We start from the raw sequence: 16028 nt of genomic DNA on the forward strand, positions 1-16028 counted from the left end.
AAAAAAAGGCTATGCAGAGCTTTACCGTTCGAACTTGTTTTTATTTTTAGTTTACAGCGTTAGCATTGATCACCTTTTATCCCGGTTTCAAGGCGCAGGTCGTCCTCAGGTGAATCTGTACTGTACTGGTGCAAATGCAATATATACTAACATTATAGCGCACGCATTCATTCTTGTATATGCGGCGGCAGGAGACGCGGTGTAGACGCGTTAAACGGTTGTAAAAATGAGGTAGCTGAGGCAGCGGCCAAGAGGCGGGCTGCCGCGACATTTGCGGTCACTTCCTGCTGCGATTTCAGAAATGAAAGCGGTCAACTCAAAGTAGTAGCAAACAGTACTGGTATTAGGAGTTGCTTCCCTCGTACTTGAATACATGCCTCTCTCTGCCCGTACGTCACGATGTATAACGTAATGATAGTTTTGTTACATGCACGGAAAAGTCGTTACAGATGGATCCGTATAGCCGAAGGCTTTAGGTCAATGGTGGCCGTCTCGTGTTCTTTAATAGTCCTCGGGATTTAGGCACAAGGGTGTTTTTGCATTCCCTTGCGATTGAAATGCACCTGTCCTGATCAGGAACCGCATTCTCCATCTCGTACGTATTACGCAGCAGAATGCCGCAGACTCCGCCTTATGTCAGCGGCATGTGGCTGTAATCCTGGACACTACTAGTGCACTCCGGGCAGGATTGAAGAGAATAGATTGAAAATTTAACAAAGTAGGGTGGAATTATAGTCGACCTTCTGTACGGTTTCGTTTCTAGTCGGAGTTTTATTGAATGAGTGTGCGACTGGAAAGCGGCCTTTCATAACTCGGGTTTTGAAAAAGGTTCACACGGAAAGAGCGAGGTTTGTTCAATAGAAAGACAGATAAGGAAGGAAAGTTTTATTAGTTTTGGTGAGGTTTAAAAACGGTAGTTTTTAAGTGTTTAAGCCTGATTTTTTTTGTTTAGTTTTTCTCAACGGCGCTTCCCGAAAAAAAAAAAATAGTCTTGCTACGTTCCTGAGCTAGTGATATGAAAGAGCCTCAGAAGCCCACATTTGAATACATCACACAAAAGGCTACGAATTCAGCACAAAATGAGGGCAAGATAGAGGGGGAGGGAGGGGGAGGGTATAAATCTTTGAATGCGAACATAAGAGCTAATTATAGGAAGAGTTAATGGGAAAGAGAAGACGCTAGGCGTAATATGACATCATACTCTCATTATCTCGACACTGCGACCTTCCCCTTAAGGCGCGGCAGACAGTTCGCAATGCGCACTCGTTGTTGACAAGACCTCGTGCTCACCAAGACGGCGGGGCATATAGATGTGGGCGGCAGGATGTGGTCTCGGTGTGGTCCAAGGGCGCAGTCCGGCTTCACTTGCGGCGCGCAGTGGTTGTGAAGCTGAAACACGCAGCGAAAGAGAGCGAGGCGCCGTTCATCAACGATCTTCTCAACGGTGGCCGCCATTTGCACACACATCACTGCTCAGCTGCACTCACACATGCATGGCGCGCGCACGCGCGAATAGCACTTCAATGTCGTAACATTCACAGAACGCCTCGATCTTTGAGCATTTCTTGCTTTTGTTACACTCGTACGGGGGCGCCAATTTCAGAGCACGTCACAGCTGCGATCCTTCGCCGCAGGCGTCAGGGATAAACATGTGCCCTTAAGGTTTCGTAGGCGGCCAGCTGCGATCTCAAATGCCTCGTTCTCCGATTCTGATCCGCTTTCAAACCGCCTACTCGATGCTGTGGCTTTTAACGACACGACGTGAATCGCCCGCGAATAATTACCATGAATTCTTGCTTCTTTTACGCTCCTCAGCGGATGAAGTGTACGCAGCGAGTCTATGGCGCCTAAGGCTATAGCACTGCCACGCCGATGAACACTAACATAGAGCACGGGAGGTCAGGAACACAGCTTCGTGCTGTCGCAGTCGTATCTTGAATGAAACCTACAGCTGGAACGAACAATGGGCATCGTTTCACATTTGTTTTATTTTGTTTCTGTCGTAGAATGCGTTCTGGAGCATACGCCTTTGCGTGCTCGCCTCGGAGCTGTGACAGCTCGCACACCCGGCGACTTCGCGTGGAAATAATGATCGCGTTAGAGGTCCCTGAAATGTTACTTGCGGTAAAATTCGAATGCAAGAATTCATACAGGTGGCCATTGTGAGTACTCGAGTCAAATTAAAAAAAAAAAATTTCGTGAAGCCGGTAATTTGTAACCAATTTCTAAATAAGCGCCCCTGGCGACCGCTCGCAACCGATTTAGGCGACACAATCACGCGCGCAAACTTCGCCAATAACGTCCTTGGGGCTTGCTGGGCGCGCTCGCTTATTGAAGGCTCCCAAGTTACATAAGCGGGTCGTGTTGTGGTGGAGGGCCGTCACAATACTTTTTCTCCTCTTCTTTTTTTTTCTTGCGCGTCTGCGTGGGCTGAGTTGAAGAGGGGAGGAGGAGCATCATTTTCGATCGTCTATATGTTCGGTGCTAATGAATCTAGCTTAAATTATTTTAGCTGATTGATGGGATATCTATCGCTCGTGCGTGTTTTATAGCTTTTGTATATAGCTTTTCACGGGCGCTTCGAGTTTTTACTCTTCCCACCAGCATTTAGTCAGCCGGATAGCGTTTAAAACGAAATGTATTAATTTATTCAGTGAAAACGTAGAAAACATCCGGCCGCTGATAAACAAACCACTTATTCTATTCACTAGTTTTTTAAATGCTTATTATTTTTTTCTTTATTTGAAAAAAAAAAAAAAAAAGTGAGTGAGATACCGATACACAATATGCAAGTGCTGCGTCGGCGCAGCTGCCGATTTCATACCCCCTTTTTTTTTAAAAAAATAAAGATTAGCAATTTCTTCCCTGCCTATTTTCAACGGCGTAGCACGGAGAGGAGTTATATTTTGAATGGCACAATCCATCACTCGAAAAAACGCCGTACAGGACAAAGAAAGAAAAGGAGATACATAAAACGTATTTCGCAAAAACTTGTTTCCAACGGTGGCTGTTTGGAACGCGCAGATTGAAAAAAAAAAAAAAAAAAAGAAAAAAAGAATAATGCGAAATGGGTATCATGTCCAGTGCTACACAGCGTCTCCTACAAGAGCTGCTATTTACATTTTCAATCGACATTTGCCTCTTGCGCCTTGTACATAAAATAATTTCAACACTTCGGTCAGGAGAGCTGCTGGGGCTGAGGCAACGAAGACATCTTCCTCTACGTTGCACGAAGATTTAAGGTATAACAGCGCGCGTGTAATAAAGCCAGCAGAAAAAAAAAGCTGAATTTATGTCTTTTTATCTGAGCTTAGAGATGCACCGGAACTCGAAACACGTACGCTCACTATTTCGATTTGGTTTGGTTTTTCTAGTCGTCGTGACAACGGCAGGAAATGTGAGTACCACGACAAAGGCTGTACGACGTCTCCCTACGCGGAACGGAGCCCCTAAGCCCATTACCGTCAATCACGCCAAAGCAGAGCTTCGCAGCATCAACCGCTTGATCTCAGGCGTGCAGCATTAGGAAAAGCACGGTTACTACAGCAGCCAATCGGCGGAGAAGGGTAGCGGATGGTTAGGATGGTTAGGCCCATCACACCAGCTATAGCTTATATTTTCTTTAGTTACTAATCCTTCGCGCGCCAAATTAAGCATACATAACAGCGGCCGAGAGCCACAATTCGGACGACATCCGCGCAGTCTCATAGACTCCTAGTTAATGTAACCGACGAAATAAATGCGGCAGCGACAAGATATCATCGGCCTGTAGATCTGGTCGCGTGTGCAAACAACCCTCTGACAGCTTATCTAAACGTGGTGCGTTGCGTTACGTGCAGATCGCGCAGTTATCACAGTTCTCAGAAAAGCAGCGCAAAAAAAAAAGACGCGGACAAGGGCGAGATGAAAAGGACGAACGCTGACCGGTCGTCTCGTCCTTGTCCTCGTCTTTTTTGCGCCGCGTTTCTGAAAACTATTTACCAATACGCCCAACTTACCACAGTTATCACAGCCCTGCGCTGCACGATTTTAAGTCAGGCAGGGTATTGTTGCTTCAGATCAAGAGCGCGCTAAACAAAGCGGTAGCGATGGCGACGGGGACGAGGCAAGCTGAGAAAGAAAAAGGGACACCGGCCGCAAGCGTCATTTATCATTCGCCCATGTATCAACGTCACGGCGCGCGCATGTAGGCGGTGTAACCTTATCCGCGGCGAAGCCGAGCCTAGCGTCGCTCGCGAATGATCACCGTTTGGAGAGATGGAGACACGAAGGAAGGCGAGCTTCGCGCGCTGCACGCATGCGCCCTGTGGTCGCGGCGTCTTCCTCCATGTGTGCGAAGCAAAACAGCGATCGACGTGCCCATCGCCGACAGCGAGCATCGAGGGATATCAGTAGCAGCTCGAGGCAGCACGCGCGGCTGTTAATTGAGTCGATTATCGGAGCCTCGCGGCCGCGTCTTCGCACACCCGAGCCTCGACATGCCGAGAGGTCCGCCAAATAAATGAAATTCCTCGCGTCGACATCCCGGCGCCTGCTTTCGCGAATATATTTCATTTTTCTTATTAGGATTCTGTTTCGTTCGGTACCCGCCGGTGGTGACACTAGATAGTGGCGGATGAAGCTTGCATGGGCCTTAGCGGTCAATGCTTTTTTTTTTTTCTCATATATTTTCTCGCTCTTTTCTTTCGCGAATGCCAACGGCACTGGCGCGAATACAATGCAGGAACGCAGGATGACAAGAAGTGACGCACACCACCACAGAGCGCCAGAGGCTGTCCATCACTTCTTCTCGGTACCCTGCATTCTCTTGGTGTTCGTTTGATCATGCAGAGCCAATAAACCCAGACGCCCAGTCGACCGAGAAAATCGACTGATAGCGAACAACAACGACAAAGGCGACGAGCCCAATGGTATCTAGAACAACAAACAGGCAGGGTCAACTCACCGTCATCTGACACCAGCGGCAATGGAGTCCAGTGATGCCGTTGTAGCTTTTGATGGCCTTTTTGCATTTGCTGCACTTTCCCGTACAGTTCCCTTCCGTCCAGTGATGAACTAGAGCCTGAGCGGAGTAGCAAAAAGAAGATTGTACGGACTGGGTGATGCTATATTCTTAGCTAAAGCAGTGACTTTCTGTTTGTAAACTATGAGAGAACATTCACGATGGCATTTAAGGTTGCTGCCTCGCGCCTGTTGAAGAGATGCTGGTTTTGATAAGCTACCATGCTGCAAACAAAATGCAACACTGATTAGTGTAGTGAGGGAAATTCTGGAGTTCATGGGAGAAGGTGATTATGCAAAATAATAAACCTATCCACTTGTTTGCACCGCATTGCATGCACAATATGTGTGCACAAGTCTTTACCACTAACGTTTATTGTAAAGCAAGAGGGGGATGGGGTCTCCATCAAAGATGCTGGGCGAATCACTCGCCATTACTTGACGAGCACTGTTGCTGAACAATCCTCGGAATCGCGAAATTTGGAGAACGGGGCCGTTAGCCCCGACCTACAGCCTAATATCGGTCCGTCGTCTAGACCAACGTTTCCTGCGTCACCGAATACAGACGCCACCTAGGAAACTTGCAACAAGCTCCTGGAAGCATTCTACAATCATTCATTTGTGATCTCATTTGACTTCTTCACAAGTAGCACGACAATAAATTATCAAACTTCACTAGACTCAGCTTGATGGGGTGTTTGAACTCACGTAATTATTCATTGGAACGAAGAGGCCTTCACAATACGTATTTTAACGCTATCAATCAGCTGAACTGACTAATAAAGGGAGAGTGAGCTAGCTAGAGGTCTATTCAAGCTCCCCGTTCTATCTAGCAGCATATAAAATCCACAAAACGTCGACTTCGCTGAGAGCAGCAGTTCGAGCTAGAGTGGAAAATTTAAGGTTTGGAAACCTAGGGGAAAAAAAAAAAGAAAAAAATCTAACACTTCTTGATTCTCTGCGATAAGTGCAATAACAAAACTACCTTTGTAATAATTGTTTGCTACCCAGCAGTCCAGAGGTATTCAAAGTGAACTTCGGCAGTAAACAATGGCGAAACTATGAAAGAATGCCATCCTTTGCTCGCTTCAGAGCGACCGTTCTTGAAAGGAAACTGGATTTCTAAATTAGAGGGGCGACCGCTGTCGGCCAAGGGGAATCCTGAGCCGCGCATGTATGCATGCGGTCGTAATAAAGAGGCGGGGAGGACGACGTGCTTATAAATGACGAACAGGCCGCTGTAAATTACTTAATTGCGCCGAGTGTTAACTCGCGATTTCGCCGCGTGTCGAGGAAGGAGGCCAATTCGTCGCGTCTTGCCCATACAATGCACGATGCACAGTTTCCTTCCTTCCCTCTCCGTCACACGTGCCGCGACAAAAACGAAATTGGGAGCAAAAAATAGAAGAAAGAAACACAATGACTCTCGGCCGTAATTACGGCGATAATTCACTGGCGCCCGGGCGCACCGAAGCAAGTTAGGCATCGCGGAATTATCAACGCAGAGGAAGGAGGAGGAGGAGCGAGAAAAGAGTATCAAGGGCGAGAGGGGAAATATAGAGTGAACCGGAGACAAGAGGAGGAGCGACCGAGTCGAAAAAAAAAAAATGGGGGAACGAAGGAAGAGCGAAGGCGGCGCGAAGAAAGGTGCCATCGCCGGCTGGCCGACGTAACGATGATGAAATGCTAATGGATTCCCGAAATGCTCGCGCGCACCTCCCGCTACACCCGCTAATTAACATAAATTCTGCCTCTTTTATTTTTTTTTCTTCATCAACTGTTGCTGTTTCTCGGCAAATAACTCGGAGCTTCCGCCCATGTCTTGTGCCTAGGGGAGCGAAAGGAGGAGATTGAAGTATTGCAGTGTCCCTCAACGAGGCTAAACACAGCCCACGGGATGATGTAAGACATCCCGCACCGTAAGACATGCCGGCAAATTTCGCTGTGAAGGGAAGCCGAAGCGCGGGAACAAGGCAGGGGGTAGATGTAGCGCTAAGTTTCGATGAAAGGTGATAAAGCTATATCTGACCATGACGTCGAAGACGATGTTCATGCGTGTATTTGATATAAGCTTTTGCGCAACGGTTAAGCGCAGAAATATGTTTTACTTCAGAGTACTCTATAGATAAATAATGTTGTCGGTTTATTCAGAGGAATTAATTGTCATTTGGGGCAGAGAAGTCTGATGTGGCAGTTCTGTATGTTTCGCAGGCGTCTCCGAGATCAGTTTTACTCTGTCTACGCTCAAATATGCACTCAGACTCCTTTTGCGGCCTTCGGTTCGACCATAATACCAGCACACTTCAAGGGCTCCAAGCTCGGACGCCGCCGTCACGGCAGTGGCACGCTTTCACTCCTGTAGAGGGTTCAGGGCAAACCGATTGATAGGACCGGTGGATCGATCACCAATGTCGTGACGGCTGCAAATCGCTTCTGCGCTTGTGTGACGTCATATCAAACACTTCACTACCGGCCTCAGATACATGCTTCCACCATATTCTCCGGAGATTCTCCCTACCCACCCATGTACTTTTTCTTGGGAAAGTTGGCTACTCCTCCTGCTGCTGCGGTCACTCCTCTCCCAGTGGAAATCGTGTTGTAGACGCTTTTACTTTCCCATTCGCCACGCCGGCTGTGGCTTTCATCCTTTCCACAGTGACCCGCAGGAGTGAGATGATGATGTGCGTTATTTTGCCACACGTGTACCCCTTAATTGGTAATTCAAAAGGGAAAACTGTCAAAGCTTTCGCTAAATAAATAAATAAATAAATAAATAAATAAATAAATAAATAAATAAATAAATAAATAAATAAATAAATAAATAAATAAATAAATAAATAAATAAATAAATAAATAAATAAATAAATAAATAAACCCAAATGTGAGGAATAACATGAGAAGGTAGCATTGGACGACTAAGTGCACGTACTGCCCTGCAACTCCTTAGTAGACAGGTTATGATCGAGGTTATTTCACAAATGACCAGGGCCGAATATGAATATTTATTTTACTTCACAAGTAATCGGTCCAGGTCAGCAGCATGTTGGTGGTATTTGAAAAAGTGCTGGCGTTGCCTGATGCGACGTATCATGAATCCGCTCAGACACAACTGAAAGAGGAGCTTTCTTCCTTGGAGCATTGGAACATTCTTTGTACTACTGTTAGAAATTAGAGCATATTCAAAAACAGTTTACGAAACAGGTGTGTTCATTGAGCTTTATCTAAATACGGCTACATCCTTGTGCAGTTCATTCGGCGCTATAAGAGTGTAGTACGTTATATTTGATCGAATAACAGAATGCCTCCTCTCTGCCCTCCAGCGTTTTCAAGAAAAAGAAAAAGAAAAAAAAAAAAAACGTTTTTCGCTTGTTGGAGTAACTTCGTCGTTGTTGTCCCGGCCAGCACGTGTTTCTGTGTTGTACTCGCACGTAATTTGAGAAAAAGACTGCTAGTCTGGCTCATTACCTGCGAGCTCTTCTTGGACTTGACGTAGGTGTTAATGCATGAAGCGGGAGCCCTTTGGACGCAGCGTTCATGCACAGTGTATCTGCAGACTGAAGAGAAAAAAAAATGCAGAAAAAGAAAGGCCACTTCACTTATGCTTCTTGCATTTTGACGAAAAGCAAAAGTAATCAGAAGGCGTCCATCTACTTACAGACGCAGCAGAGGCCCTTCTTTCCAAGCCCCACGAGCATGTTGAGGCAGAGGTTGCAATAAGCAGGCCTGTTGAAGTGCTTCAGACGCCATACGTGGTTGCCGTCATCTTTGACGTTCTGCGCGGATAGGAAAAGAAAAACAAACAAAATCTGACTAGATACCTAGTGTAACCTTTAGTCATCGGAGCTATAGAGTCAGGGGTCGAATTCAAGACGGTTTCCGAGCGTTAAGTTAACCAAAAAGTAGACATTAATTAATGTCTAAAGCTATGTCTGTCGTACCACTGGCTGCAGTGTTTACCCAGTGCGCATGCGCGAATCTGTCATGAACTGAGTTTAAGTGCAAAAATGTTCGTATATCCGGCAGTATTTTTAAGATAAGCATTTGCGTTTCAGCTGGCGCCCGGCTCATTCCTAGTCGATCCTACGGAGACCCGACCGGTCCGCCGCATTTTGATGGAGGCGAAACGCAGGGCGCCCGTATAGTGCCACTTCAGTGCACTAAAGAATCTCCAAATGCGGCAGAAATTAGCGCAGCTCTCCACTTGGAGACCCACACAAACTGAGTCGCTTTGGGACGTTAAGCCCTTATAAACAATAAAACCATGTTTGGAAACCACATGTCTTGGGGATATGCAGCGTTAAGCTAAATAGCCTCGTACCCTGCGAAGATATCAGTGGTTCGTACTGCCAGCACTGATGCTAGTGGAAACCGCGCCGCGGTACCAGCAGCGGATGTCCTATAGTTTCGGGGGCTATAATTCTAGCAGATTTCTCCAACCTTCGGCCCATGGCCGCTCCTACCGCACCTGTGGTTGGCTCCCAAAACCGTGAAAGGATGTTGTGGACATTTCGCATATTAAAGTATGGCAGGTCTGGACATCACGTTTCGAGGAGTCATTTCCACTGTTATTATTCCTTCTATACCACTTCAGCCTCTTCACTTGCTTGTTTACTTGCCACCTCTCGACTGAGAAGGTTTAAAAGACCGATACTAAATCTCTGAAAGCAAATGAAGACGAAAGACTGCTGCCTCAATCAATCGTCATGTATGCAGCCATTCCACTCACCGCGTCCAGACCCAGCAGCACGAGCAACGGGATGGTAGTCATGCCGCCGCGCTTCCACTCCTCGAGAGACACGGTTCCGTCGGCATCGTAGTCGATCTCGACCATCATCTCCTGCAGGATCTGCGCCGAGAACGTCACCAACTATTATTAAGACGACCGTCGTATAGCTGTACAGCATAAGCGTCATATAGCAGAAGTGACCTGCCAACAGTCCTAAGATGGCGGACTGGCTGCGCTGAGGTCAGGGGTTCCTTTCCTGTTTACGTGCGTCTCTAAATACGCGGAATTTCCAGAGAGAGAGAGAGAGAGAGAGAGAGCGCGCGCTAAGCCTCAATGTCTGCCTCTTGCCTTCTGCTTGCCACCATACCACCTGAGCACCTCGCAGGGGCTGCCAATGGCACGCCAACGACAAGGATCCTTGTACGAAACTACGGTGGGTGGCCAATTTCAATTAATCTGCTAGGTAGTTTCGTTGTGCTATTGAATTCCTGTTCTTACACACGACTCGCATTGCTCTCGCGTCAGGAAACTTGCAAATAACACGAGCAAAATGCTGTTAATATTTGACAAAGGGATATCATACGCGTTCTTCCTCGATTCAGACGACCAACTGCGAGAGGAGAAGACTAACCAGACTTAACGCCTACATCCCAACTGCGTTACACGTTGAGTGCTTCTGTAGGCGGCGATGGGCATCTCGGAAAGACTCGAGCCATTAATTGACGCCTACGTAGGTGTAGGCGGCCTGCTACTGACGTCGTACGGCTCGCTGTCTCTTATGCGTCTCACGTGTAAGGTTATTCTCTTCCCCAATCCTCATTATTCTCCTTCCTTCTTGACTTTAACTGGTAATAGCTTTAGTTACGTTAAACGTAAGGACATATGAAGCCGCACGCTTACCAAGCACCGCATGTGCTGGCTCTTTTCCTGAATACTGATAAATAACAAAGAACGTGAGTACAAAGTCGCACCCAAACAAGCCAACCAATAACGTGAACTACAGGGAAATAAATAAAAATAAAAAATACGGTGTTTATTTAAACTCACAGCATTCCTGAGCTATTGCGGCACCGAATGTCTGGGCTGCCAAAAGTCAAGAATATTAGCGTCATTTTACGCCGTCCGTTTATTGAATACAGTCTGCACCTCGTGCCTATGCTCAAAGCTCTAATTCACTACTTTACTCGTTTATTGAATACAGCCTGCACCTCGTGCCTATGCTCAAAGCTCTAATTCACTACTTTACTGTCATTGACAAATACAGACCCTCGCTTGTATGTGTGTAGCATTTTCACATGCTATAGTACTACGCAAAACAAAGCGTTATTTGCATTACAGACGCGCGCGCCCCCATTCTACCCAGCCGCGTTAGATGCAGAGGCCGTCTTTTATGCGTTAGACAAGCTACAGAGGCGGCGAATGATCGTCGTCATCTCAATTAGTTTCCGCTTGACTGCACTCACCGGCTTCAGTTCTGACACGTCCCAGCCGAGGTATTCTGCAACGCTCATCATCTGGTTCACGATGCACTCTGTCTCCTAAAACACAAATAAAAAAAAGTCAATAAACCAGAGCGATTGATCGTTCCGGGGCACTTGAATACAATCTTATAAGTCTTCCATTATACCCACGCTGTAGTGAAATTTAATGAATAAAGCGGCCCCAATTGAGCAATGACAGGACAGAAGAGTCCTCAGCACGCGGCGGTGCATATCGCATTCGTGCGCTCGAAACATTTACGGTGGCGAAAAGAAGCAATGAGCTTCAGGAACGACAGCTGTGTAGTCACGAATACTGGTCGAACGTGATTACCCCAAGCGGCGCATTAAATTTTGTACGTACGCCGGTGCTGACACAAATGAATGTGCTACGCTGTCGCTGGCATTAACACTTGCCAGCAGCTAACGGCCGCGCAGTCGGGCTGTTTTAGCTGAACACGTTATCAGCCCTGACTCACAGATAAACGTGACAGACTAAACGTCGGTTGTTCCTCACTTAATTAACGGCAGAATATTTTCGCTTCATTTTGCGCACAATTAAGGGAACAAAACGGCCATACGATTTAGATTCGAGAGCGTTTTGAAAACGCCATTCGTGTAGCGGTATCAAATGCGTTTTAGTATGAGTTCTTTACGTTTTCTTTTTTTCTCGAATCCCTCGTGGTGAAATGACAGACACCGACAACCTCAGTATGCAGAGGTGGTTTCTTGCCCATTGCCACACAGACAAATTTTTTTTCTCGTAAGAAAGGCACAAATGCGGAAGCACACACGAACGTACAAATTACGAAGGCTACAAAAGAAACTAGAAAAATCATTATATATTTCTCTGCGCTTCAGTTTTCTTTTTTACGTTCACTAAATGTGCTAAATAAAATGAGAAAGTTGCTAATTGCGTGATAGAAAAGCCATTAACTCATTAACTATATCAAAAGTGCCCGAAAGTTTGAAACTTTGTGCTGTCTTCAACGTAAAGGCGTTTCGGTATCGTGTTCTAACGCCTCTGCTACACGTCACCGCCGAAGTCTCAAGCTACGCATATAGCTGTAGAAATGAAGTAATTAAGATTTACTTTTTTTGATCCTTGAAGTACTTACATTATTGTCAAGGTAACCATTGCCGTCTGTGTCGTACAACCTGAACATGACTGCAGAGAATAAAAAAAAGAGAAATATCAGTAGGTGGCAAAGAAGGAAATCGTTTTCGCTAATCACATCTAAGGTCTACACGATATCATTCCTTCTCATCTATTATCTACAGGTGCTGCAACGCCTTAAACACAAGTGCCTTTCGGCGTCTATGGGTAGGGGTATTACGGGTTCGACTCCGGCCACGGCGGCCGCTTCTCGATGAAGGCGAAACGCAATGCGCCGGTGAGCTGTGCGATGTCAGTGCACGTTAAAGAACCCAAGGTGGTCGAAATTTACTGAGCCCTCCAGTTTACCAGCTTCACATTTATGCTGATAGAGTAAGAAAAAGGTCTAGATATTATCTCTTCCTGCTGTTTTAATATTGGGTCAAATGCAGTAAGAACAAATAAGAACATGTTTACGTCAGTTGTTGGGTATACAGCCAACATTTAGTGAGACTTGGTAGCCAACAATTGCGTATATAGTCAGTAGCGATGACAGTTTGAAGTTTGCTTTTCAGCTCGCTTCTGTAAGCTCCTTTGTAATGTCCTCTGCACCTCTCTCAGCAAGCTAATTTTGACGGAGCTACACTTCACTCAGCCACATCACAATAAACAACACTCAGGCGATATTACAAGTGCCGTGCGTTGTCACCGTGGACATAACACAACGCAAAAACGAGTCATGCGGCTATTACTGAACGCAAGCGCTGCATCCACGCGGTAATCATTTGGTTGCTTTGCGGAGTATAATGTCTGAAAATGTCTTGGGCTTCGAGGGAAGCTGTAGTGAAGGTCTCCGGAAATTTCGACCACCTTTCTTTAACGTGCACTGACATAGCACAGCACACGGGCGCCTTGCTTTTCGTCTTTATTGGAAAGCGGCCGCCGAGGCCGGAATTCAACCCCGTGTCCTTGGGTTCACCACTGAGCCACAGCGGCGTGGCAAAGGCGGTATCTCGAAGATGTGCTATCAAGCAAGGTATTCCTTGGTGAGTATTTCCGTATTACTAGGTTACATGGACCGTAAGCATTCTGCAGTTACTTGTGGAGGACGTCTGCACAACAATAGAGACCAGCTCTGGTTGCGCAGTCACTGGAAAGCAGATTTTCATGGCGAGGATAACTAATTTCAAATTCTGCACATAAAGCACATTCATCTCGGTTCCTGTCAGCGCACCAAGTGCTGCTGACTCTAATAGCGCAGGATATAAGCTTTGCTGTTGGTAGCAAAAACAGTGGAGTTACGACACTCAAACATCCTTACGCACATGTTCAATCTCGAAGCTAGAGTAAAAGCAAACAAACAAAAAAATTTCGGAGGACAAAATCGATTGTGAGCCTCGCATGAAGTGAGGAAAAATCTGAGAACGCACCAGAATTCAATGAAATATACATCGTACGTTTTTTTTTTCTTCCTGACTGCTGTTAAAAAGTCAACTCGATTTATTTCACATTTTGGCTATTACGCCATCATTGATAGCACAAATGTGAATGAGTGTAAGCTGCTAACAGGTGGCATGTGAGATCGCTGCAAAGATGTCTTTTCTGGATGCATGTACTGAGAAGCATAAAAACATACAAATCACTGAATAATCTGTCAGACATTACATACTGATAGAAAACCAAATATTGAATTTTTTGTTTTTTCAATTCGGCCCACTCATGCCCTTATGAGGGGCTCTTAGCATTGCATGTACACCGATAGTGCTTATCACATGAATCTGTCCCTTGAAACGAAGCTGCACACTTGCTAGCCCGAGATCTCTACCACCGGGCGGCAATGGAACAGCCTGACTACGGGGGAATAAAAGATTATGCCATAACATACAATGAAATCACTCAATTCTACAAATTAAATCGAAAGAGCTATACCCACCCTCGGATCGTTCTCTCTCTAACTGTGAGGCGCGCATTTGGAGGCGGTTGCAAGCCGGAAACTACACCTGCCCTGTCTGGACCTTCCTGACATTGACCGGGTAGGCAGAAGATGCGAAATGCAAAAATTGCGTCCAAAACGGCACACTGGATCACATTATTTGGGAATGTGCCGACTCCCCAGGCGCTGGCATGAACATTAATAGTAGAGAAGCCTCGGAGGTTTGGCTGCGGATCGGAGACCCCGCCGTTCAGCAGCAGGTCATCCGCCTGGCGACTGAGGCCGCGAAGAACTCCTGCACCTTCACTAGTCCTTAGTCTGCGGGGCTACTCCCGACCCACCCCGCCCTGGTCTGCGTGCCGGGGGCGGGAAACGAAGGACCCTTTTTCGGTGGAAAATAAAAGTTTGCATTAATTCATTGGCGGTCGCTCTCGGTGGGAGCAGTTTCCCGGTTCCAATCTCTATCGCATTTTTTTTTTGTAACATGCGCCGCACGCTAGGCACTAAACCTTTGCAAGTAGAATCACAGGTTTGTATACCATTCACAGAAGTACAAAAAAACAACACATCGAACGACCCTCTCATCGCCCCTTTAAAACAATGCAAGTGCAAGCAGCCTGAACAAGAAAGCTTATACCTTCATGTGGTCGGCAGTGCTCGAAATATTTTCGTAAATGTATCGAGGATTCGAGATTGCCGTATTAAATCATTGAAATACATAAAAACATGTCACAAATCTACGAACCTATTTATGTTACTCCGCGACCGCCGTTGCAGACGGTAGTACAGCAGATAGAGGCTTCCATTAATCGAGAGTGTACCCCCAAAACTGTTGACTGCAACCCCGACTTGGTTGACGAGGCGAGGTCAGTGATCGCGAAAAATAACACCATCAGTGGTTAGCTATAAAAACCTGTGACCACAAAGCGCGATGAACTAAATTTGTCTATTTAGTACCGCGGACATTGTGTGAATACGTGTTTACCGCGGAATTACGAGTCCAAAGTGCACACGCGTAGAACGCTAACCTAGTGATAGCGTTAGCGTGCATACGCTTTTTTAGGAAGATAGCGTTGCGGCTTGTTAGTTTGAAAACGTGGAAGCATCCTTCCAAAGCGAAAGGCGCCCGCTTTAGCTGCATAAACGGTCGTTGCGGTCCCGCCTGACACTTTTATCGGTATCCACTGGTACGGCAGCGTTCCGCTATGACCGGCCTCGCTTCGACGAACAAGTTGTGGTTGCAGTTCAGCAGTTTTTGGAGATACACTCAAAGATACACTCTCGAGTCTGGCCCACCAAATCTTAATGGATCCTATATTTGCTATACCGTATTGTAACTGATCAGAACATAGCATGGCGGGTCGGGGCGTAACAGAAATAAGTTTAGAGCTGTGCGACAGTTTTATGTATTTCAACAATTCAATACGACAAGCGCAAACCGACGAAATGTTACACATTTCGTAGTTTTGTGGAAGCCAATAGTACAATCTGCCCAGTAGGTAAGACGGCGATGCCATTGATAGGAGAAATTGTCACGATAATCACAATAAGATAACAAAACTCAAATTGTTTATTGCTTAATATTAGCCGTCACGTGAGATTCGCCTTTACGCAGTATGACAGATCTTTGCTTCAACTGTGTTCTCGGAATAAATACTGGGTCTGCAAGCTCGGCCAGCAGTTTGACACATTTTAGACGCAGCATTGAGCCTGTCGGTCACTCGCAGATCAATCGAGACCGAGCGGTTAAAACAAGATCGAGACTGGCAAAAAACCTTCAGTTATTGTGCGTGA

General features: G+C 46.3%; 1 protein-coding gene across 6 annotated transcripts in view; it reads right to left on the minus strand.

Annotated features, from left to right (window-relative positions):
• Dgk (diacyl glycerol kinase 1) overlaps nucleotides 1-16028 on the minus strand; it is a 523491-nt gene that overhangs the window by 20103 nt on the left and 487360 nt on the right. For all 6 annotated transcript variants that reach the window (XM_084606564.1, XM_084606561.1, XM_084606562.1 and 3 more), the window contains 7 exons: nucleotides 12324-12373; nucleotides 11191-11265; nucleotides 9728-9847; nucleotides 8657-8774; nucleotides 8467-8555; nucleotides 4946-5062; nucleotides 1291-1389 (listed from right to left, as the gene is read on the minus strand). In XM_084606564.1, coding sequence (XP_084462690.1) covers nucleotides 1291-1389; nucleotides 4946-5062; nucleotides 8467-8555; nucleotides 8657-8774; nucleotides 9728-9847; nucleotides 11191-11265; nucleotides 12324-12373 — 668 coding nt within the window. The remainder of the gene's footprint in view (nucleotides 1-1290; nucleotides 1390-4945; nucleotides 5063-8466; nucleotides 8556-8656; nucleotides 8775-9727; nucleotides 9848-11190; nucleotides 11266-12323; nucleotides 12374-16028) is intronic.

This window comes from Amblyomma maculatum, chromosome 6, assembly GCF_055883805.1.
Source record: "Amblyomma maculatum isolate TAMU_Amacu chromosome 6, ASM5588380v1, whole genome shotgun sequence".
Lineage (NCBI taxonomy): Eukaryota > Metazoa > Arthropoda > Arachnida > Ixodida > Ixodidae > Amblyomma > Amblyomma maculatum.